Genomic DNA, 25530 nt, shown 5'->3' with positions numbered 1-25530 from the left:
AGTCCGTTTGTCATATCTTAAAGACTTTTATAGTAGAGTTAAAACCTACACCTTATTTAATTTGACAATACCACTATTGCACAAATACAGATCGGTTGATAAAAGAGTTTTTCGAGCCATCGTCCTTTTCGGAAAATGCATAAAAATTTCATAATAAGAGCAATTTTTAAGCTACTGTCTTAAGATTTGACACAATCGATATTTTGCGGACTTTTCCGAAAAATATCATCTCGATTGGTTTATAGACAGAGAAGATACGTAAGAGAAAGTAATTAATAGTCTAACGACGCAAACTTTTTGAGAATCATAATAATATTTAAAATTTGTAATATTTTTAATGTATTTTAAAATATTGTACTTCTTAACTATTTTTTAAATTTTTAGTTAATTAAATTTAAAACGAATCGATCAGACATGATTGCTGGGCTTTTAAGAGTCTATTAGCTGGACTGTACCTTGTTTTTAGTACGTGTTATTCGCTCAGCGAGAGATCACAGAGTTTTGCTCATCGAAGCTCACTCCAGCTACCGTTCCAGCTCCAGCTGTAGCGTATCTCTCTCTCTTACTCTCTCACTTTGTTTTTCTCTCTCTGTCGGCTCTCCGGCCGGTGTACTGCCTGTGCGTATTTATATGTGTGTGAAGCGGTGGTGAAGTTTCAGTTTGGTTTACTCAGCGTCAGTGTCGGTTTTAGCACTGAGTTTATTCGGCATTTTGCGTTCTCATCGAACGGTCGTGTGCTCTGTCTGCGTGCTCTCCCATCCGATCCGATCCGATTCGATCAGTTGCGTTACGATCCGATTCGATTCGCCAGTGCGTCAGTCAGTCAGTCAGACAGTTAGTTACTTTGTTTCGCCGCGTTTCGCGATTCGCAGCTGCGAAAATCAAAATCAACGCGGCAAAAGTGATTTTTGTAAATTTTTGGCTCTGATCGTGCCGTACCGTGTGAAGTGCGTAAAGTGAGAGAGAGGCGGATAACAACCCTCAACCCCTCCGATTGTGTTCTCTAGGTAATTACGAGTAACAGAAGCAACAAAAGCTTAAAACAGTGATCAAAAATAATGCAGATTTACACAGAATAAAAAGAACTGCATTTAAAACTAATTTAAAATCTATTTGTGTTCGGTGATCTCGGTATTTCTAAAAACGAAATACAAAAGTGTTTCCATAAATTTTTCAGCTTATATCAAATATTTAAGAATTTATTTAGAGAAAAACTAGGCTGTGAAAATTCTGGGATGAAATCAATTACAAATGGTGTCAAAATTTCGGTGATCTCAGTTTTTTCCCAAAATCAAATACAAATTTTTCAAATTTCGCTCTTAGCAAATATTTGAATAATCAGGGCTCAATAGGAAATTTTTTAGCTTGAATCAAGTATTTGAGGTATAATTGACTATTTTCGCGCAGAGTCATTTCGTCTTAATTTAACAAGTAATTTTAAAATACATACTTAAAAAAATACATGCTATGATCAAGAATTTTAAACTTGAATTTTAACAGGAATATTTTGATTTGATTTAAGAAAATCAAAGTAGCAGACATACAGATACAGATACAGATACAGATACAATTTATGGTCTTTCGATGCGGCTGCACTTTGTTTGTTCTTGTTTGGCATATTGTGATCTCAGTGTTTGGTGTTCGCTCTCAGTTCTGCTCGGGATTTTTTTTGCATTTGCTTTATTTTTTGCTCAGGTTTCGGTGACATTTCGTGTTTGCCTCGTTTTCGAAATTGTTGTTGTTGTATCTTTTTATGTGAAATTTTTGCCGAAACCAAAATTGATAGCGTCGACAGTCGACAGTCGGAATAAAGCAGCCAGCCAGGTTGTCAGTTTGCCAGATCTTCAATCTCAAAGAAGATCGCCAAACGCGTTGAAGGACTTTTTCTGTGAAAAGAAATACAATTAAATCAAAGCAAAAGAAATGAAATGAAATGAAATGAAAAGAAAAAGAGAATAATTGAAATGGTGCCGGTGCTAACAAAAGTGTAAACAAGAAAAAAGAACAAATAAAATAAAATATATTCAAAAAATATATATATTTATATTAAAATAACAGCCAGCAACTAGGAAAAGTGCTTTAATTATCTATAGATAGATAAATATATATACAAGATCAACTTTATAAACAAATTTGAAAAGTGAGATATAACAAAAAAACTTGTGGTGTGAGTTAAAATTAGTATTAAACGAGTGTTATCTAAGATCAAGGTCGGGTGCTAATGGATTATAATGATAATTAACAGAGCTACTGTCGTGATAAGCCAAATAAATCGCATGCTTTGTGTGAGACTTAAATTAAATTGGCGAAAAATATAAAACTTATAAATAAAACTGGACAATCGATTAATCTGGCTAAAACATATGGGAATCAGATGACTTAAGCTGCAAGTAAAGCGAAATCGGAGCGTTTATGCCATTTCCAGTCTGAGTTGAAGTTGCACTTGCTTTTAGTTTTATTTTTCATACACTTTTTTTCTTCAGTAATTTTTTTTTACTTGTTGTATCGTCTTTTATTACCTATAATTTTTTTTTCTTTGGGGTTTTTGCGGTTGGCGCTGATCTGCGGCAAACTTGACCCTGTTTCTCAACCGACAACCAACAACCGACAGTAACTGTAAGAGCAACAGTTATAGTTATATAATTGCTGCCAAGCGACGAGTAAAGTTTAATATAAAAAATTGAAATTGTTGTTACTTTAACCCCGCTGGCAAATCTGGCACTAAAAATTACTTAAGCGCTACAAAAAAGAAGTGAAATAAATAAAAGTTTTTGTTTTTTTGCGATTACAATGTTAAGATATTGTGAAAACTTACTGACGCACGCATTTTACATTCATGTGAAATCTTATGAGTACACTCTACTTAGACTCGAACCATTCACATTCATTCAGTTTACGTAAAAAACATGAAATAAATAAAAAAGCATACACAACTCGCAGCTGATCGTTTAATAGATACGGATACATATGTATGAGATACGTTTGTATCTGTATCTTTATTTGTTGCGTGTGGCGAAAAGATTCATTTGTTTCAAAGAGTCTTTAGCTCTAAACAGGAACTATTTGTAATCGTTTGTTTACTTGGTTCTAATTTATGCAGTTTATCAAAATAAATAGTCATGGAATTAAATTAAAATTACAAAAAAATGGTGCAGTTCTAATTTATTCATTTAATTCAGTTTTTTAAAAAAACGTAGTCACTGTGTTAATTTTTTTTAATAAATGATAGTCATAGAATGATATATAAATCAGGTGTTGTCATCACATTATATTGATTAGAGTCACAACTAATTGGGAATTCTAATAAAAATGTGTCTACACATGACGATTGCGCAATATTTGTCGTTCCCTGGAACATGCTATGATATGATATGTGTTTTTGATGTGTGTGAAACTCAGACTCGATACTCAGTTTCGATATTCAGACAGGTGCTAATTTGTGGCGCATAATTCACAGAAATGTGCGAGTGTGCGCCCAAGTTTCAGCCAACAACATTTTATGGCCAATAACTTAAACAGACGCCCGCGAAAAAACATATATACAGTTAGCCCGGAAAGTGTTGTGACCAACACTAAAATTCACATATTTGTTTTTTGAAATTTAAAATTAATTAATATTTCATAGTTTTTTTTATTTCAATGACAAGCAAGCGTATTATTTTTATTTTTAATTATTTGATTTACACTTTCGATATAAAATAAGAAATAAAATCAAAATTCATAAAAAAATTATAATTTTTGCAAGAAAAATTCCGAATATTTTTGATACTGTCAAAACACTTTCTTGACTCAGTGTATGTATGTATAACTCAACAATCGCCAAAAAGCACAGTCAGAATCAGTGACGACGATAACGATAAAGATGTATATGTCGATAACGATGACAACTGCAATATTATTTTTGGTATTTCCGCTCTATTATAGGAAATGATAAAGGTGCTCAAAAAATTCATTTTAAACATAATGTTTAAAATTTTTAAACTTTACTTGTGTTTAGTGTACAATTTTTAAAGTTAAGTCTTAATGAGTCTGCATTAAAATTATCAAAAAACGAAACAATTTTTATAGAACCCTTTTGATTCAAATATTTGCAGTTAGCAAGATTAATGTCAGTATTAAATTAAGGAAAAATAATACCGAAGCCCGCATTATTTTTTTGTTTAAGTTTATTTGTTCAAGAATGTTAAATTGAAAAATTAAAGGTAATTAAATTTTTTGAAAAAAGGCCCTCATGATATACAAAATTCTTTATCAAAAAAAATAATAGGAACTAAAAATATGACTTTATAATTACTGATAATATTTTGTGAAAAAGTTAAAAGGTTTTAATTCCAAGAACTTGAAACTGATTTGATGTCTTCAATATATATATATATATGAGTAAATCATACGAGCAAATGGATTAATAATCTAAAAGCTTAACGAAATTATGAACAAAATATATGTTTTAAAAACATAAGTGAAGGAAATGAAAAGTTTTTTATGAGATTATTGGGTATATATACGATACGATATCAATTGTTGTATTATCGCATTAGTCATACGCAGTGGCGTCCAGAGTCTGGAGTTTCAGTTTTCTGGACTCCAATTGGAGTTGCATTTCGAATTCGTGTCGTATTTTGCAATCGGAGAATTTGTTGCAAGTGCCTCTCAAACAAATAAAATAACACAAAGATGGCGACGTCGCCGCTTGAAATGGAAACTTGAAAATTGTGTTGAAATTGTGTAAACACAAGTATTCTATATTTTATGCATTTCTTCAAGAGACGCAACGCATTTGGGGCGTTATGTCAACCTTGCCCCCATTAAAGGCATTGATAAGACTTCATTTTTTGTGTGGGGGATGAGCAACAAATAGATTGGTAATTTTTATGTTTCGATAAAGAACAAACACGCACTTATCACAGCACAATCAAAACAAACGCATTTCGACAGTTGCCCAACAAAAACAACTCTAAGAAATCCAATAGAAACAAAGACAACAATTCAAGAGGGCTTAGCATTTTTTTTTTTTTGTTTTATTTTTTTCTTTTAAATTCTGTTTCTGTTTCTGTAGCTTGTTGCATTTTGTCATTTAAATATGGGCACTGAAAATGCACATGACTGTAGAGTCTCCAGAGTTGCCAAGCATATCTATAATTAGCAATTGTTGAACGTTTCCCCAACAGATAAGATAAGAACCCAACCTGACGCCGCCTTTGATAACGTAAATTGAGTTGAGTTTATATTATTTTATGACCTCGCAACGAGTGAATTTTTTTGAATGAGTCTCTTGGGGAATTGCAAATGGAAGCCCTTTGGCAAATTTTTTATGTACCATTTGGGAAATATTTTGTAGATTGTAATATATATATATTACATATTACATATATATATATATATTAGCAATCTCATAAAACTTGGATGCAAAATGAGTAAGACTTATTCTTTGACATTAAAATAAAAATGTAAAATTAAGAAAAAAGTTGGTTTTATTTCTGATGCTTCTTTAATCTTTTTTTGTTGAATTAGTTTATCAATGCAATGCTAATTTCTTATGGATATTTATATAAAGAAAATTATCCATATAAATGATTTAGATTTATTCAATTATTTTTAAGCAAAATGGAATTATTTTTTAATATATCCTAGCTTTTGTAATTCCGATAAATAACAAGCCTATTTGTTTAAATAATCTTTTAATAAAATTCTGCAGTAAAGTTTATTTTATTATTTATTTTTTAAATTTTTATTATTGTCACAGTCTCTGATTAAAATTTTGCAGTCTATCAAAAATATTCAGTTTATTTTCGACGCTTTTTTTTATCATTTCATATTAGTTGATCAATGAAAATTAATTTGCATATGGATATTTATAGCCCACGCCAAACAATTTTTGTCAATTGGCAAAGGCAAATCAAAGGCAGACACGAGCAAACATATATATATATATATGTATACTTTTTTATATGTTTTTGTGTTTTTTAATACTTTTTGAAATGACATGAAATGTGGAGCATTGCGACCTCGTCTGGGATTACAAGTGCGTTGGATGCATTAGCTGATAGTGAAATGTGTAAATGTACTCTATAGGATCGATTGCCTGGCTTGTGGTGATGCCGGTTTCATTCTCATTCTATGTGTCGGTGTCGGTGGCGTATGAGTAATCTGCAGTCGCCCCATAGACCGTTGTAGCATCGAGTTACGTGACAATATGTTGAGCACGTTCGACGCATATTAATCAGCGGTCAGACAAGCAGATAAACAAATTCGCCTGACACTCTTTTAAGTGCTACAACAACAACAACAATGACAACAACACTTACAACAACAACAACAACAACAATGACAAAAGACGGGAAAGGGCAGCTCATTAGGGCGGTGATTTGTATGGGAAATGCATTCGCCGGTCATTATGAATGGTTTTCAGCTTATTTGCAACCACGCAGGTGTATTCAAATATTCAAATCATCATTTGTCTTCTATGCAGAGGTGCGGCAACAACAAAAAAAAAAAATTGACAGAGGCAGTTGTTGCATTAACCTTGAGATGCACTTTATTTTCGAATGTTTTTATCAGGAAAAATTAATAATAATATTTTATTTACAATTTGTAGTAACCAAAACTACTTTTATTTAAATTGTTTTTAAATTATAATTTAATTTTTATTTCAAAGACATAAATGTATTCTTTTATGATTTATTTTCCATTTTTTTTTCAAATCAGATAACAAAATAAATAAGTACGAATAATAAAAAATATAATAAAATTTCTAAAATACAAGATTTGTTAGTATTTGTATAAGCTGGCATTATTGAAATAGCAGAATAAAATTTATGAAACCTTTTGAAAAGGTTGTAGTTAATTTTTGTTATAAGCGACAGAGAAAAAAATAACTTTTATTTGATTTTTTTTAACAAACCAATTGAACTGTTGTCTTATAGTTATATATATTCTTGTCTTATTAGAATTAAGAGATATAATTTTAATTTTCTTGATAAAAATGTATATATTTATTTCTGTTTTAGTTTCTATATTTTTTGAGACATTTTCCTTTGAGATACTTTCACGCATCATGGCTAAAAGTATTTTGCTGTAATTGATATTTGCAAATTAAGTAAATAATGAAAGGCTGTAATGATAAAGTTCGTTAAAAATGAATTTAGACGCCAACAATTAAAGCGCTAATTATAAACAATTAAAATCAAAGTCAGTAGCAGCAGCAGTTGTAAAAACAAAAAAAAAGTTAAATATATACATATGTAAGAAAATATACAGAGTGCATATGGATTTATTTTTATTTTTATTTTTTTGCAAGTCATTTTGTCATTTCGAATGCAAACGAGTCTGAAATTACCGCTGTCTGTGTATCTGTATCTATGTCTATGTCTATATATGAATGTACACAAGTTGCACTTTCGATTTGCACATTTGAGATTTAAATTTTGTTTTTTTTTTTTTTGCAGGTCTGAAACGGACAGCCGACCATTTATGTCTTATAAAAGGTAATCAGCTCGCACATTAGCATGCCACGATCACTAAAACAACAACAACAACAACAACTACTACAACTACAATAACATTCGGGATTCCAAATTGAGCTGTTTGCTGATCGTTCAACATTCGCATTCCCAAATTCGCAGTTGAGATCTCCCAATTTAGTGGCGATTTCAACTCTGAATCGCATCGTTAGCCATCTCAGACAGCAACTACAACAACCTCGACATCATCATTGTCATGATCATCATGATCATTATGAAACCAGTTCAGAAAACAAAAATAAACCAGCTAGTAAATGTGCTATTGCTTTTAAGCCGCAACTCTTTGTTGCCAACTTGCAGTCGCCTCTTTTTTTTTTTTTTTTTTTGGGTGCCGGCATCGTCATCGTCATCGGCATTGCCATTGATGCCGGCCGGCAAATCGGCTGAAACGCAAAGCAAAGCAAACCGAAGCAAAGCAAAGCAAAGCAGCAAGTGGTCATAACTGTCAAATGCTTTGCCCCGCTCACTGTCTTTAACTCTGCTTAGCCCAGTACACAAAGTGTGAACAGGCTTATGGGTTTGTGACAATATCTGCTTGTCAAATATTAGAATCCTTAAGAGTTATAGCAAACAAAGTAGCTGTCAATACTTATATACGCTGTATACAGTTCATGTTTGTTTTCCAAAATATTTCTCATTTTCAGTCTCGAAAATATAAAAAAAGTCGTGTAACGAGGGCTATTTAAAAGCTACAGTTTTTTGCGCCCAGAATGTGTAATATTTTGAGAACCTTTGCTTAAAATTTCAGCTTGATCGTTTAATAAATAGGAAAGTTAATTAAGATATAACTACAATGTGATAGTTACTAAAAAGAGACATGTCCGGACTCAACGGCTTCACACCATTTCGGGGCCTAGGAATCGAACTGCAAAATTATTTTTTAATCATAATCATGGTTTTAAAATATATGTTTGTTTTATGTTGTTTTGTAAAATAATTTTCTTAAAGATTTTTGGAATATTGCAGGATACAAAATGTGGGAAATTAACTACTTTCTGTTAATTTATATTAACACCGTTAAGATTAGCTAAACTTTTCTACTTTAATTCTCCATTTTTTAATTTATTATTTATCGTAATGAAGTGAAAATTTGAAATTGTTGATTTTGGTGTGTTCCTAATTCAATATTCAAAAAGACTTTTGGAGCAGATTACAGTTGTTTTTTCAGTTATACTGAAATTTTATTTATTTTACTGGGCATTTAAAAATCGAGCAACTTTATTGTATCGATGTTGCCTGTTTCATTGCTGGCTTTTGGCTGCACTCAAGAGACTTTGGCAGCTACTGCCAATGGCCAACGGCAAGTGACGTTGTTGTTGTTATTGCCAATACTTGTACTAAGTCTTGGCCACTTTAATGGCCAACAAACGTGCGTGCTCTTAACGTGTCAACTGGCAACACAACAAAAACAACAACAACAACAACAACAGCTACAACTGTTCTTGGGTTCTTTTCTTCTCTTCACAATTTGTTGGGGCCATCGACAGCCATTCAGATATTGTATTTATACCTAGTTTATTAAACTGCTACCAAAACTTAACCGCAGGGTTATTTGTCCATTGGATTGTCTACACAGAGAACTCTGTGTGTGTGTGTATGTGTGTTTTGTTGTTGTTGTTGAGCTGGTCTTCTACTTTTGAGGCACAGCAATTGCCTGGCATGGAGTCTGTGAACACGTGTCTTTAACAACACTGTCCTACAAACATATCAGAAATCTCTAAATTTGTGTTAAAATCAATTTAACCTTGACCAGTTTCTTTAAGTGGAGTTTATATTCCATTGTCGGTGATTTTTTTATACCACTTTATTAGAAACTTTTAGAAAAATTAGGAATTTTTTTTAAGAATAATATATTTAATTTTCAATATAAATAATTGACAGGAAAAAAATTTGGGAAAATCCAAAATCAAAAATATTATTTTTCTTCTTAGAAAATTATTTTGATCTGTATTTTGTTTTCCTTGAGTTTAATTCTTTTGCTTTAGTCATTGATTTTGTAGTTCCTACAAAAATACTTGGAATTTTGGGCTGTTAAAATTGCCCAATATTTGTAAATTTGTTGTTTAGTGTAGAGAGTGCAGCATGCTTATTGCCACAGATTTGGCCATAAGGTATCTGGTCGGTTAACAACAACAACGGACAACAGAATCCGGCGGAATGAACTGGCAGGTGCAATTTGCCAATAATTTTATGCAACAATTGGAATATTTATGGCGTGTTGTAAGATTTTATAGCTGCCACAAATTGTTGAACCCCAAATCGATAAAAATGTTGAAATCGAATTGAAATTTGAATGAGATTCGGCAAACAGTTTATTAAAAACAATTAATCATTGATTTGTCGAGTTCTTTCTATTGTTTAGCTTTTAATAAAAATTGCAATTAATTTATTTGTATTAACCTCGAGACTTGAGTAAATTAACTATTTAAAACTGGCACAGTATGAATTTAAGTTCGAATTAATTGCAAGTTTAATCGGAAGTTGTTGGAGTGTTAATTAATGTGACTCAATTGAGTGGCAAGGTCTTCAGCTTAGTCAATGATACATACTTATAAATAGAGAATGATCAAACACACCCAAAACTTCGACAAAAAAACAACAATAAAGCCCACGCAAATTCAGTTGTGTTTCGTTTGATTTTGGTGGAATTTAATTAAGTTGTTATTATATTTTTTTTGTTTGTAATGTCACCCAGTCCCCTAGTTGGAAATTCCCGGAACTCGGCGGGGAATTCTATATGTGTGATCATTCAAGATTCTTCAGTTCTTCTTTCGTTGTTCGCCAATTAACGCAGCTGCGGATAATAATGTACCCTTACTATTAGTATCTATATCTAACTGCAACTGTATCTATATCTGTTCATCTATGCTCGTTTGTGGCTTACTAATTACAGATACGTGGCTTGAGAACTTGTTGAATATATACAAGCAAAACAATTACAAGGCATTGATTAACTGTTGACTTATAACTAGTCCGTGTGTTAGACTCTAAATTAACGTAATTCTAATTATACACACATACAACAAGTTCAATGAAATGTCAATTTGCTTAGATCTTTTGTATCTGGATAACAAGCAAAGCGATAGATTAAAAACTCATAACAGATACTTTTATACATCTAATGATTATACGGCAATTGTTAATTGTTGGTTAAATCATTGTATTTGTATTGCACTTTGAGCATAAATATGCAGGTGACTTAAAAAGATCAGATTTCTATCTATAGAGTTCACATCAAGAGCTCTAATTACTTCCTAGTTGTGATGTATATCCAAACTATTAATCGAGTTTAAAATAAAAATGTAATAATAGACAAAAACAATTAATCGAGCTGTCGATTAATCGGTAAACAATACTTGAAACAGGAACTAAATTCCTTAAATAAACTACGATAAACAAACTGAAGTTAGATTTCCCACATTTGCACATTAATCAATAATGTTTTATTTTATATATTTTGCAAAATTTTGGTTAGTTAGTTAGTTAGTTTTTTTATTTAAGTTTTAATTTTTTGTCACAGTTTATTTTATTTAAATCAAAAGTTAGATATAAAATGCCACTTTTTCGATAAGTTAAATCATAAATATATCGTGTTTACAGTTACACCATTCAAAAAAAAAATATATCCAAGATATTCCGGTTAGATTTGTTTGTTATTTGCAATTGCTTTGAATGCTTTGAATGGATAAATATCCATTAAAAAGACTGCAACTGCTAATTGCCAGTTTAACTATACTATTGTACTTTGCACAAAGAAGTGCAAAAGATGCGAGAAAATCAGTATGTTATATGAACTGCTTGTTAAAATCAAGCAGGCGAATTGAAGCCCCATCTTAAGTTGTTGTGAAGGTAACGCGGGGATTACGAAACCGTCGACTGTCAAACAGACAGACGGACAGATGGACAGACAGACGGACAAAGTGCATCAGACTTGGCGTCTGGCGCCCATTGACGTTGACTTTCATTGAAAAGTGTCGACAAAAGTGCAGCCCATTTGGCACAAATCAACGTCGTCGACATCTGCATCTATATCTGTATCTGCATCTGCATCTGTATCTGTGCATTCAAATGTATCTATGTATCTATGGCAAAAACAATGATTTATGTAGGTGTCGCTGTCACCGCGACAAACTTTTTGTCGTGGGTGTCCAAGTTGCCTGCTGACTTCAGAGAGATTCACACAAACACACACATAAATACACATATGTAGCTATAACCGGACTGTAACTAAATTAATATAAAATAATCAAAGTGCTTAAATTAAATTGTTGTCGCTCACCTTTCTCTTTGTAGCTGCACTGCATCCACAATTTCTTGTATTTATTCTGCGTCTCAGCATCAACGGTTGATTTCAATGCTAAGGGTCCCCCCTTTAATATTTTGAAATTTCAAAAATTTAAATCTCGAGTTTTCACTTTTAATCAACTCCTTATATCGTACTTAGTATAAAACAACACTTTAAAGACGTTTAATTTTCTTGTAAAAAATCATGTCAAATTGAAAACAAATTTGGACTTGTAAAGTGGCTAGATTCAAAGTCTGACCAATTTCAAACCTTCATAACTTCATTAAAACTCAACCGATTTTCAAGCGGAATGTCAATTTTATCATGGTTTAGCCTCTTAATTGATTCTACATTTAAATTTTGTTTATTTAGAAAGTTTGATATTTTTTCGATCCTAAGCCATCTATCATCCAATTTTCCATACATACCCCTTGAAATTTTTTCGAAATCTTTGATCTCTCATAACTTCAACAAAAATTAACCGATTTTCAAGCGGAATGTCATTTTGATCATGATTTGGTCTCTAAATTGATTCTGCATTTAAATTTAGTTGATCTAGAAAATTTGTTATTTTTTCGATCCTAAGCCATAAATCATCCAATTTTCCATACATACCCCTTGACAATTTTTTGAAAACTTTGATCTATCATAACTTTGTCAAAACTCAACCGAATTTCAAGCGGAATGTCATTTTGATCATGATTTGGTCTCTAAATTGATTGTGCATTTAAATTTAGTTGATCTAGAAAATTTGATATTTTTTCGAACCTAAGCCATAAATCATCCAATTTTCCATACATACCCCTTGACAATTTTTTGAAAACTTTGATCTATCATAACTTTGTCAAAACCCAACCGAATTTCATGCGGAATGTCATTTTGATCATGATTTAGCCTCTTAATTGATTCTGCATTTAAATTTTGTTGATCTAGAAAATTTGAAATTTTTTGATCTTAAGCCATCTATCATGCAATTTTTCATACATACCCCTTGAAATTTTTTCGAAATCTTTGATCTCTCATAACTTCATCAAAAATTATCCGATTTTCAAGCGGAATGTCATTTTGATCATGATTTGGCCTCTAAATTGATTCTGAACTTAAATTTTTCATCTAGATTAATTGTCTGTTTGCAGAGATACTGTAATTATGTTATGTTCCAAAAACAAATGAATTTCAGTCCCTACTGAAACAGCAAAATATTTAACTGCAACATTTGTTTTACAATTGAAAATACTTGAGATATTTTAGCTCGATTTCTTGCTCTTGACAAAAGTACACTGCAACAGCAGCAGTAAAAATATTACAATCGCCACACTCAATATCAAATCGATGGAATAATAATAACAATAAATTGTTAGTTTTAGGAGTATGCAAATTGGGAAGTGTGAGGTGTTTACCTTTCCTTTCTAATTACTCTCGAGCTTTCTCCACAAAAATGTGAGGTGATAATCCCAGTTTAATTATTATCTTTAGGGGGTTTTTTTTTTAATACTTAATATTGTCTGACATTTAAAAGTATGTGTATTCAGTTAGTAATTACATATATATGGGATTTTTTTAAAGACTCATTTATGCTATTAACATTTGCAGTTTTTTACTTTGCAATATATTCAGAAATGTTTTACTATAGTTTTACTCTGAGTGTGATTCAGTTTTATGGCGAATTGTCAATATGTGAGTATTTGTACTCATACTTTTCTTGGTAGCAAATGTTGGCTGGCAATTTGCCAGAAATAGAGAATTGTAGAAATAGTGTAATAGCAAAGGCGGCGCTGATAGATGAGATACATTTTGATGGGTTCAAGTTCAATGAAAATTGTGTGTGTGCTTACTAATAATAGGAAATGGCACAGGGTCTCGGCCATTTGCCAAATCAAGTTGAATGCGGTTGCTCAGCGGCAACAGGTCGCATACGTAATGTGAGTGCAGTTGCATTTTTCTCTTTTTATTATATGGTTTTTTTTTTTTTGACAACTATCGACTGGAGTTTTTTTTGGTGCATTGACTTCAGGTTTGGCCCACGTTTTGTATTTTACGTTAACGTTTTCGCTTTTATTTCACCTTTTTTGGGGCGTTGTTTTGGCTTTTTGTCTGTGCAACAACACGTTTTGCATAATTCACATAATTTTCGCTTATGCTTTGATTTTTGCGAGCCTCACATTTAAGTTACGTATCGGACAGATTGGTTGCTTTTTTTTATGTGCTCATACTTTTCGTGGAAATCAATAAAACACTTGGCGTGGCTGTTTTTTTTTTTTTTTAGTTTTCTTTTCGCTTTTATTAATAAAATGTTTTCAGGTTATGCGGCGGCTTATTTAAGGCTCATTTGCACTTGATTGGCGTTGCCATACTTTGTGTGGTTTTTAAATAAAATGCATAATTGGCAAATTGGCAAATTGAAGACCTGCTTATTTAAAAAAATACTTCAATCGAAGTGCAAAATTGGGTCATTAGACCCACAGACAATTGTTCAGTTCAGTTCAGCTCAGTTCAGTTCAGTTCAGACTTTAGCTGAAGATCGAGCACAAAACCAAATTACAATACACGTATGCTAATTGTCTTCGGCTCCGACTGTCTCTATGTATGTTTGTGAGAGAGTATCTGTGTGTGCTTTTGTATATACATATGTTTCTACCTGCCCACGAGTTATCGCAAAATGTTCATAGCTTGTTTTCTATGACGACATACTACATGGGTATTAGTATGAGTATGAGTATGAATAAGAGTATGAGTGTGTTAAATTCACAGCTAGCCTTGAATGAACTGTGCTCAACGTTCTGCTTGCTGCTATTTTTATTGTTATTCCTATTTCTATTTGTATTTTCTAAGCCCAGCAACCAAAGAGTAGCGCGAATATTGTGTTTGTGACAAACTGTGGCACAGATCTCAGACAGGGGTGTTCTACAAATGTAAGCCAACCGGAAACCAATCAACAACTTATACATTTTTAGAGCTTTTCCCACAAATCACGCCAATATATAAATTTTTAGACTTCGTATAAAAAGCATGAAAAAATAGTTCGTAGTTGATTAAATAATTGAATACAATTATTTACAATATTTCAATGGTATTAAGAAATTTTAATTGATTAAAATTAAGGCAAATACATTTTAATATTTTAAATATGTAGACCGCTTCGCGAGCCGTAACTCAATCTCTTTTATTCATGGTTATACATAGAACTAAAGGCTTTCTAAGTTACAGGTACTGGGAAGTTAACTTTCGATTACCTTGAATGTCTTTTATTTTTTTTTTTGGCTTTTTTTTATTATTTTATTTTGCATTGTGAATGGCAGCACCGAGACTACAAAGTTGACTAGCTTCATTGGCCAAAGATGAAGCAAAAGGCGACTTGGCCAAATGCCTGAGTCATAAGACGCTTCACTCTCAGCTTGGACGTCATCTTAGCAACAAAACTGGGTATCTGTCTGTCTGACTGACTGTCTCTATGTGTGTGTGTGTGTGTGTGTGATTTTATGCAAAAGCTCGCAGGTAAAGGCAACGAAATCACCTGATGTTTTAATTGCTGCGCGTCATCATTTCGACTGCGTAAAGCGGTCAAAAGAAAAGGAAAGAAAGCGAGAAACAGGGACAGAAACAGAGAAAGAGAGAGATATAGATAGAGAAGGGAAGTTAATATACAGCTAGTTATTAATCTGTTTTGACACTATACAAATTCGCTTGTTCTTTTTTATTTAAAAAAATAATTAAATACGTTGAAAAATATTTTACTTTTTTTTAACACGTTTTAAGAAACAGACAAAAGTTAAATAAAAAATGCAATCAACAAAAAATCCATAAAAAAATATATATTTTTTGCAAGAAAAAAAATGTTTTTTTTTTTTTTATATTGTCAAAACACTTTTATGACTAACTATATATACAAAAAGGTAGAGAAATCGAAAGCAAATTGCAGAAGAAGAAAGGCTTAGTCTTTTATAAGCATGTACACAGAAAAAAATTGTTTGAATTCCAGGACAAAGTCAATCCAATGCGGTGTCAGCATTAATCCAGGATATTCTTAAAACAAGTACAAAATACTTGATTTAAGTAAGTTCTGTAAGTTTTTTGTTTGAGTTAGATCAAATATTTTATATTTGACGATAATATTTAGAATACATACTTAAAAAAAATACTCTCTAATATCAAGAATTTTATACTTTATTTTCGAGTGATTTTTTTTTTGCTGTGTAGAATTGGCAACGGTTCAATAAACCACAGAATTGACTATGAATGACCCCAAAAGTAAGCGGTAACTGTAACACGCTGACTCTGCAATCTCCGTTCTACACTCTCCATTCTACACTCTCTATTCTCCATTCTCCACTCTTTGTTCTTCACTCTTCGTTAAAAATGCCCCATTTATTTTATATTTTGTTGATATCACGTAAAATGTCGCACTTATGATGATCTTTGTAGTTTTAATTTTGCATACTCAATTGGAAATACAATTGAGCTAAGGTTGAGTAGTTTTATCTTTCATACATATCTATTTATATACCGTTAGACATATTTCAAATCAGCAAACAGCTTTTGTTATCTGACAGCACACGACGAGCACAATTTAAATGTACCCATAAAAAAGAGATTTGCACAAATTTAAAAACACACACTAACAAACAAATGAAATTCGCAACTCGGTCTCCACATGATTCAATTTTTATTACGAGTTTTTTTTTTATATTCAGTCAACATTTAAATGTACTTACCACACAGAGATATGACTATGGCAAAGATAAATAAGTATATGATATATTACATTTACACACTGAAAACAAAATATTAATTAAATAGATGTTTTCTCTATTTTTGCGAATTTTTAGTTCTACACGCATTTATTATTATTCTTTTTCGAAACAAAGAATTTTCCTTTAAACCAAAAAGTTTTAAAAATAGAAAAAAATATTTTTATTGTGCGTTTTTTTATTTTTTCTATAAGTGATATTAATAAAATATTTAAGAGTATTCTTGATTATAGAAACCTGACTTTTTTCAACATTTACATTAAGACTTTCGTGGTGCTGCCAGAAAAAAAGAAAAAAATTTGTGATCCTAGAAAAAATGCAAATAATTTATTATACTTTGAATTTAATTACTGTATGCAACAAAATTCACATGACAAACAAACCAGTTTATTACCACCTTATATTTTTCATATTAAAATATATAAAGCCTGTTTGTTTCGGCATTTCTAATAAGCGAATAATGAAATTTATACTAACCTGAATCGTGGACTTCTAATAAATTTAAATATATAAAAAAATGTTAAGTCAAGAAAGCTGTAAAAATGTTTTTATATATCTTTTGAATTCTTAAAATATATTTAATTAGTTATTTTGTTTATATGTATTGTTTAATTGTGTACAGGGTATTTAAAGGTCAATAATAATATATTGTTGATTCTTTATTTCATTTTTGGACACACTGAGTCAAGGTTATGAACATTTGTCATCGTTTAACTGAAAAAAAATTGTTGTTGTTGTTGTTGTGTTTGTTGTTGTCGCAGATTTCTTTCAATTTGCAAAATGTTTGTTCTAAGTTGATTTCGGCATTAAGTGGCATTTGGCAGCCATACGTTCTGAAGTTAGTAAATCCCATATTTAAATTTCAATTTCCTCTCTTTTCCCTCATCCCTTGTTTCGGTAAATTTCAACTTCCTGTCGCTGAGAACAGAGAATTAAAATATGAAAAAAAAAGAATAAACACAAATTGCAATTAAGTGAAATCATGATCAAATTATGATAACAAACACATTTAAAATGCAATTAAGCACATTAATTACAACTGCAATTGCAATTGCAATTGCAATGTTAACTGGTTGGGCAGGTGGCCAAAATGGCAAATTGACAGATTTTGATAAATGCCACAAAACGCCTGAGAGTCTGTTGCAACTTTGGCTTTTGCATTTTTCCCGTTGCCGTTGCCGTTGTCGTTGCAGCTTAAAGAGAAAGTCTTTCACAAGACACTTGGCAATTTGTCAACAGCAGCCCATTTGAAGAAGACATTTGTGACTACCTGTTGTTGTTGTTGTTGTTGTGGTTAATATTACTTGTATTTGGCTATAACACAATTTGTTAAGACCACTTTTCACATGTCACTTTGAGGCGTCTTCTCAGCCATACACAGTGGGAGCCAATTGTTTATACTCGACTTGACCTTGAGGCTGACAGACAACCTTAACTCTCTATCTCCATCTTCTACTCATCTTGAAAATACACCTAGCAAAAAAAATTTGTAGTAAAAATAAATGCAGTTTTTAGTTTTGTGTTTGATAAGAAAACGTATTCAAAATAAATATATTTCAGTGTCAAGGTTAATTTTAATATTTTTTAACAAGTGTGAAAAGCATTTAAAAATTTAATATACCAAAACGAGAATATTTATTACTTAATTATTTTAATATGATTGTAATCAAACTATTATATTAAAATATTTTTCAAAATATTTTATTTTATGCAAACTTTTATTTCACTTTTTTAATTATTTTTAAGTTTTGATGAATGCAAACACTAAAGTTTGACTGAATTCATATTTAAATATGCAATTATATTAAAGTGTAAATATTAAGTTAAGCGTATTTTTCTTTGGGTGTATGCAAACGAGTATCTTGTATCTTTCCGCATTTGAATCTCAGCCTCCTTGCCACATTTGCATGTGGTGTGCTGCCTCATTTCCAGTTGATATTTTCTGCTTGGCTTCGTTGCCTCAGCCCGCATCATTATCGCGACTCGTCGGCTGCTGCGTCGGCTGCGACTGCGCCTCAATTACGTGCCACCAATTGCGGCAGCAGCTGCTGCACATGCCCCGGCATTTATACATGTACAGTTAGTCAAAAAAGTGTTGTGACAACATCCACAAATTCTATTGCACAAAATACGTGTTTATATTCTTAATAGATTTTAATTGTCTTGCTTATTTCTTTGTAATTCCCAATTAAAGTTCTTAGCACAAGTTTATAAACAAAAAAATTTGATTTTGAATTAAACTATCAATAAAAATAAAATATGTTTATTTTGATGTTGTCAAAACACTTTCTGCACTCACTGTATATATTTTGTTGCGCCGTCTGCCTACAAATTAGTGGCATATTGCGCACAGTTGCCCAAAATTTGTGTCCTTGGGTCGAGGCAAGAAATTTGCACAACTGAATAAAAGCTTGTTGCAACTATGTATATAAATTCATATGTCTGAATATATGTATGTATGTGCATGAATCAGCATGACAGTGCATAATTAAAGTAAACGAGTGTCAACTCATAATTACCGGTAATTTCATATAGGATTATAATAACAATTAGAATAATATATGTTAAATATTAGGGAACCAAATTTAGCTAAAGTGCAATAAGAAATATGAGTTGAGAAAAATTAATTATTTTTAATTAAATAATTGCGAGTTTTAATTTTTGTGCAATATATTTTTCTATTATATTTTTAATTTCAAAAGTACTTTAAAAGCCATACCAGATAAAAGGTAAATCAATTATTAGTTATAGTTTATTTTCCCTATATTAATAAATTAAAATTTCTAAATTTGTTTGTTTCCAAAATAATTTTTAAAATAATTATTTGTATTCCTATTTTATGTAAATTTTTTGAGTTTATTTAATAAATTTAAGTAATATGGCTGGCTACAGATCTCAATTGAAAGTCTTTATTGACAATGGATGGCAATAATTTTATTATTTTGTAGAAACAAAGGTTATATTTAAAATTTGTTTTTGTCTTTCGGATTGAATGAATTCTTTTCAGTCGCCACTTTGGCATCACTTGAATGCACCTTGTTGCATCTACATGTATCTATGTGTATGCAGATAACAAGTGCATGCACTTGTCTAGTCGATTATCTACATAGACGTATTGTTCTCCGAGAGTTTTGCGGTCGGAGAGACTGTGGTTGGGGGATTATCAATAAAGTCTGAGAAAGAGCTGAGGAAGAGCGCGAATTGCACTTAAATTGCATCCACGAGACAGACGTCAATCACTTTGCGTTGCTCAACTAATAAATGCCGAGCACACACACAGATACTCACACACACACACAAAAGATACAGATACTTATACACACAGATGCAGATACAGATACAGTCATAAGATTGAGATTAAAAGCAAGCCGCTTGTTAGTCGGTAAATACTACGGCATAGCAGCTGCTCACCGACCTCAACCCCTTGACCCCTTAACCCATCCAGGCGAATGCTAAATGGGTTTGATCTTTATCAACATGATAATCTGTGTTGAGGCTATCTCTGTGTGTGTGCGTGTGTGTCTGTGTGTGTGGGCAGTGAGTAGCTGAAATTGTAAAGAGACAAATGCTGACAGGTGATTTACTTAATTAAGAGAATAGTCAAAGTAAAGCGAAAGTCATAAAACTCATTATAAGATTAAAAAAAAAAGAATCGCAAATTTATTATTATAAATATACATTTGTATATAAACAATATTTTTGAAACATAATTTTTGATTAAATAACTGTTACTGGTAATTTCCAAAGCCAATAAACATAATTTACTGAATTAATTTAATAGTAAGAAAAGCCATAGAATAGTAAGAATAACGGTGCAAGTCATGAGATAGATCATTAGATTTATTTATAATAAATTTCTATAGAAAGTTTATTAAGTTTTGAATTTAAAGAATTACATAGCTGTTGGGTTTGTAATTTCCAAAGTATATCTTTAATTGCTTATCATTATTATACAAGTATATTATTAGTCGACCTGTGGCACCTTTTTTCAACTCTACCAATCCCTAGTTCTTGTGACTGACTCATATATAAAACTGACAGTTGCGTCAGGTGCTCGAGTTGCTGATGTCACAGTCCACGTTATTTGTCGTGTAGAACTTTAAAACTTATCAATACCAAAAAAAAAAAAAAATAGTAATTATTGCCAAAACTGTGATAATGTCGTCAATTCCCTATGCTTAACTTGCGGACAGGCAAGCGATAAACAAATCTAATCACGATAGCAGTTATCGATAGAAACGGAAACTTAAATGTGCTCAGAGAGAGAGAGAGAGAGAGAGAGAGAGAGCTACGAAGAAAGATCGAGCGAAAAATGACGCAAGGTGCGATCAAAGCTCATAGAACAGCCTAGACACAATTTGCTAGCTACATTTCTTTGTCCGTTGATTGTATTATTTTCTTAGTTACTCTATCAGTAATACCCAACCTCTTTCTATTATTAAGAATGCTATTTTTAAACTTTTTAGCCCATTGAAACTAATACTTTTTTTTTACTTACTCTACTTTAATTTGAGTAATTGAGTACAGTACTTTCTAATATTTCTTTAATATTTAAATTATTTGTTTCCCAACTATATATTTTATTAAATAATGAAAACAATTTAATTTACTTGTTTATATCCGTTACTTAAAAAATAAGTAAAAGGCTATATTGTGTTCGTTGGAATTTATGTAACAGGGAGAAGAAGGCAGCTCCGATCCCATAAAGTATCTTGATCAGCATCAACAGCCAAGTCAATATAGCCATGTGTGTCTGTCCGTCCGTCTGTCTGTCTGTCTGTCCGTCCTTGTGAGCGCCCAGATCTTAGAGACTATAAAAGATAGAGATACCAAAATTTCAAACACAGACTTCAAATGCGTTGGAGCAGGTCAAGTTTGTTTTAAATTTTTGACACGCCCCCTTCCGCCCCCGAAAATCGCGAAAAACCACCATACCCACAGTTTTTAAGATAATACAGTTTTAATGGAAGTTAACGTTATCTATTAATATTATCTATAATATCACTTAACCGCAGCAAGATCAGACAAGTAGAACGGGAGTATTAGCTAACCAATTTCAATACAATCACCTAAAAGTATGCAGTAGTTTTTATTAGGAAGTAATTTCTTTAAAGTTCTTTGATAAATATTGAAATAAGTAACGGATGGTCGTAATCTCGACTCTAACTTTTCTCACTTGTTTTATTATCTTTACATAAATAATAACTGAATGATCTGTATAAAATGTATTTATTTGTTTTTTGATTTTGCAGATAAGACGACAGCAATTAGATAAATCCATCCGTCATCCATGGAGCGCCTTCATCTGCCAGTTTTGCTGGCTCTCCTGCTTTGCGTGTGTGGAGCAATTGCCTCCCCTGCTCCTGTTCCTGCTGCTGCTCCTTACCACTGCCCCGAGGACTGTACGTGCACCTTGTCGCAGCACACACACATTCAGACGTTGCACGCCAAGTGCCAGAGCACAAAGGGATTGAAGTTAAGAGAGGAACCAGTGCAAGCATCGATACCATCGATACCGATACATTCCATCGATCTGTCGTATCTGGGATTGACCCGACTGGGACATGTGCTGGACCATCTGGTGAATCTGACCTCGGTGGACTTGTCGCACAACGAACTCCACGAGATCGGACACTTGAGCAAACGCATCAAGAAGCTGAACCTCAAACACAATCGACTGACATCCGTGAAGCTGCTGAAATTGCCACAGCATTTGCAGGTGCTAAATCTGCAGCACAATGATATCACGTATCTGCCAAAGGAATTGACACATCTGCAACACTTGCAACAGCTGGAATTGGGTCACAATAACATCAACTGTTCCTGCAGCACTCTGGAAGTGCGTAATTGGCTGCAGGAGCAACATGTCTATATGGACAAGGCCGTCATTTGCCATCAACCGACGGAGGCACGTGGCAAGTCCTGGTTGCAACTCAAGCAGTCGGAGATTTGTGAGAAGGAGCGGAACGGTTGGTATGCCAACGATGTCGATGAGAACGAGCTGATGTTGGGCAATCAATCGTTGGAGGAGGAAGAGGAGCTGCAGGAACTGGGCACGGATTACCTTTTGATCGGTAACAAACGAGCCGTGCGGCAGGCAACAATGTCGGAGTCGGCAGCGGAGCCGGCAGCGCCAATTGTGAGCGATGTGGAAGGCTCCGGTGATTTGAGTGAGACCCATATGGAAAATGTTGCTGCCTTTTCAGCAGGCAGTTCAGTAGAGGAACCCAAAACGCAGGCATTGCAGCAGGATGAACCGGAGCCGGAGGAGGAGGGATCCGGCAGTGGTGACGGCATTGTGGACACACCACATGTAGTCGCTGGTCCACACAATCCCGATGACTTTGAGCCAACAGGGCCAAAGGACAACGATAGCGATAACGATAACGATGGGGATAAGGATTACGATAACAAGCCGGTGGAACAGCCAGCGACACCTTCAGCGGATATATTCAAGAATAATAACCAGGGCATCTTTGAGCAGAATCCCGAGGAAGTCAGCGAGGAACCGATTGTGCCGGTGGTACATACCAACCTGGACACGGCCGTTCAAGACGATGTGGTCACCGATGGTCCGCTGTCGCCGGAGAAGCCCTCAGAGGACATATTGGCCGCCAAGGTGGGCCGAAAGGATGACAGCAGTGCCATTTATTATCTGCTCGGTGTAATTGCTCTGATTGTGGTGGGCTTGATCCTCTTTGTGGCCATCAAGCGTTGCAAGTACAACAGCAATGCGGCGGCCAGGGATGCCGAGGCACAACGACAGACGGAGCTGCTGGACATGGACAAGAAGAACCTGGGTAAGCCGCTGACACGCAATGGACACGAGCATTCGCCATTGATTGGCGAGAAATCCAAGTCGGATGAGGCACAGATCGTGAATGGGTCGGGCAAGAAGCCCTACGACAGCAAGGACAATGCCGGACAACAGCCACTGCTGAATGGCAATGGTACGGCCAATGGTGATGCCAAGGATGTGCCCACCATCAACGAACCGAGCACTGGAGAAACCGCACCACACGAGTACTATCCGATCACCCCTCGCTATCCGACGCCGCAGTCGCCGCGTGCCTCCAAGTACGCCCAACATCCCCAGGGAGAGCAGGCAGAGCAGAACAACAACAACAACAACGAGCTGGATGGCGCCTATCTGCCCTCCTCCCCGAAATCGGGTCGCTATTCGCCAGTGTATTCCCCGGAGACGGGTCGGGTGAAGATCAAGCTGACGGAGACGCCGAAGCCGAAGACTCCGATGTTGGTCACTCGCAGCAAATCGAATGCTGGTGACATAATCACAACACCCGTTCAATCTGGCGGTTACCTGGAACCCACACATCAGGTGGCAGCCCTGGCCGCAGGTCCCAATGGATTCGCCAACCACTGATTGCCTCCTAATCGAGTGCAGCCAAATCCCAATCCCAATCCCATGTAACTTATAACGATTCCCTCGACGAATTACGAAAGATAATGCCAAGAAATATTCAAATTGGATGGAGAAAACCAGAAAGCATACAAAATTGAGATGAAAATTAGAAAATCTGAATTATGATGAGAAATGCATGCGATAATTACGAAAATTTCTTAAATTTAATAAATATGAATTTGAGAACACAAAAATTAGGAAAACACTTTTTTCTAAAGCCCAAAACTATAATGAAAAATGGCAATGAAAACTAGGAAGTTATTAGGAAACTCAAATTAGGCAAAAAAAAGTGGAGTTGAAAATGCTAAAATTAGAAAATGTTAATCAGGCGATTTCAATTATAAACATTTATTTTTATCATGATGTTTTTTCACAGCTTAATATTTCGTTAAATTTACAGAAATTCTAATTTAAGGAATACAATAAAGTGTATTCGATAGAAAATTTTAGTATAGAATGAAAAATGTAAAATTTTATTTCAAAATATTGAGGAAGTTGATTATTCCAATTTTTTGTACTTCAAGTTCTCTAATTTTTGTATTCCGCAAAATTTTCGTAGTTGATTTTCTGAATTCCTTTTATTTTCAATGCTTATTTCGGTTTTCTAAAATTTTAATCTTGGTATTTATTTCTTTGTTTTTGTATTGTAACTTTTACAAAAATATTTGAAATTCGTGAGAGGATAAAGAGCGAGACAGAGAGAGACAGACAAGTGCCAAGTTAGCAGCGATTACAACAACATAAATAGAAACAACAACAAGAGTGGCCGATTAAGTAACAACAACAACAACAACAGCAAACTATTCGATTTAAGCTCCCACTCCCCTCTTAAATTTATATATATATATATATAAACTATATGTAACCATTGTAGTCTAGAAATAAGTAAATTAATTATAAATAAGCATAAATCTAGTTTAATACCAAAGTTATAAATATCTTAAATGTAAATTTCCAACAACGCGAAATACAACAACAACAACAGCAACAAAATAAGGGACCAATACTTTGTGAAACTCTTCTTCTTCCTTTTATTCCTACACACACACACACACACACAAACACCAACATTACTTACATATTAATATACATATGTGAATTTTTCTATGGAAATGCGTTATGTATAATATTTAAGCTCTATTCTCTTGTGAAATTATATTATGTGTTACTTTTCGTGTGAATGACTTTTCAATTCATTTTAAGCCTATCAATAAAAAATAATTAAAGCAAACGACAACAATTAAAAAGAATAATAGAAAAACTTGAACTTATTTTCGATAGCTACTTAACTGAAATTGGTTTAGATCTAAGCTCCTTCGAGTTTGCTATGTTTATGTGTATGTGTATTAGCTAAAGTGCTTGATACTCAAAAAGGTAAGTAAGTAGCCAAATGGTTTTTGTCTCGGCTGCGCTGTTGAATGAAGTAACAGTGGTAGATAACATATTAGACAGAGAGAGATAAATGTTAAAACATTTGAGTAAGCTGTAAAATGATTTTTGTCTCGGGTTGCAGTGTTGCTGGTAAAGAGAGAGGGTTATTGGGATAAGCTGCGA

The 25530-nt window shown here is 33.3% G+C and overlaps 1 protein-coding gene across 2 annotated transcripts; it reads left to right on the top strand.

Moving 5' to 3' along the window:
• The first annotated feature begins 666 nt into the window (after nt 1–666).
• LOC117785805 (protein windpipe) lies at nt 667–24044 on the top strand. 2 transcript variants are annotated; one of them, XM_034624041.1, is made up of 3 exons: nt 667–1007; nt 7446–7484; nt 21806–24044. In XM_034624041.1, exon 3 carries the CDS (start codon nt 21844–21846, stop codon nt 23935–23937), a length of 2094 nt encoding a protein of 697 aa, XP_034479932.1. In that variant the 5' UTR covers nt 667–1007; nt 7446–7484; nt 21806–21843; the 3' UTR covers nt 23938–24044. The 2 variants fall into 2 exon arrangements, with proteins under 2 accessions (XP_034479932.1, XP_034479933.1); XM_034624042.1 differs by lacking the exon at nt 7446–7484.
• Nucleotides 24045–25530: the final 1486 nt, after the last annotated feature.

Source organism: Drosophila innubila (assembly GCF_004354385.1).
Source record: "Drosophila innubila isolate TH190305 chromosome 2R unlocalized genomic scaffold, UK_Dinn_1.0 1_C_2R, whole genome shotgun sequence".
NCBI lineage: Eukaryota > Metazoa > Arthropoda > Insecta > Diptera > Drosophilidae > Drosophila > Drosophila innubila.
Note: the sequence above shows the minus strand (reverse complement) of the source record. Positions and strands in the feature narration are given on the sequence as shown.

Coding starts and splice junctions, on each gene's coding strand:
- LOC117785805 (XM_034624042.1), top strand. CDS start 21,844: ATGGAGCGCCTTCATCTGCCAGTTTTGCTGGCTCTCCTGCTTTGCGTG.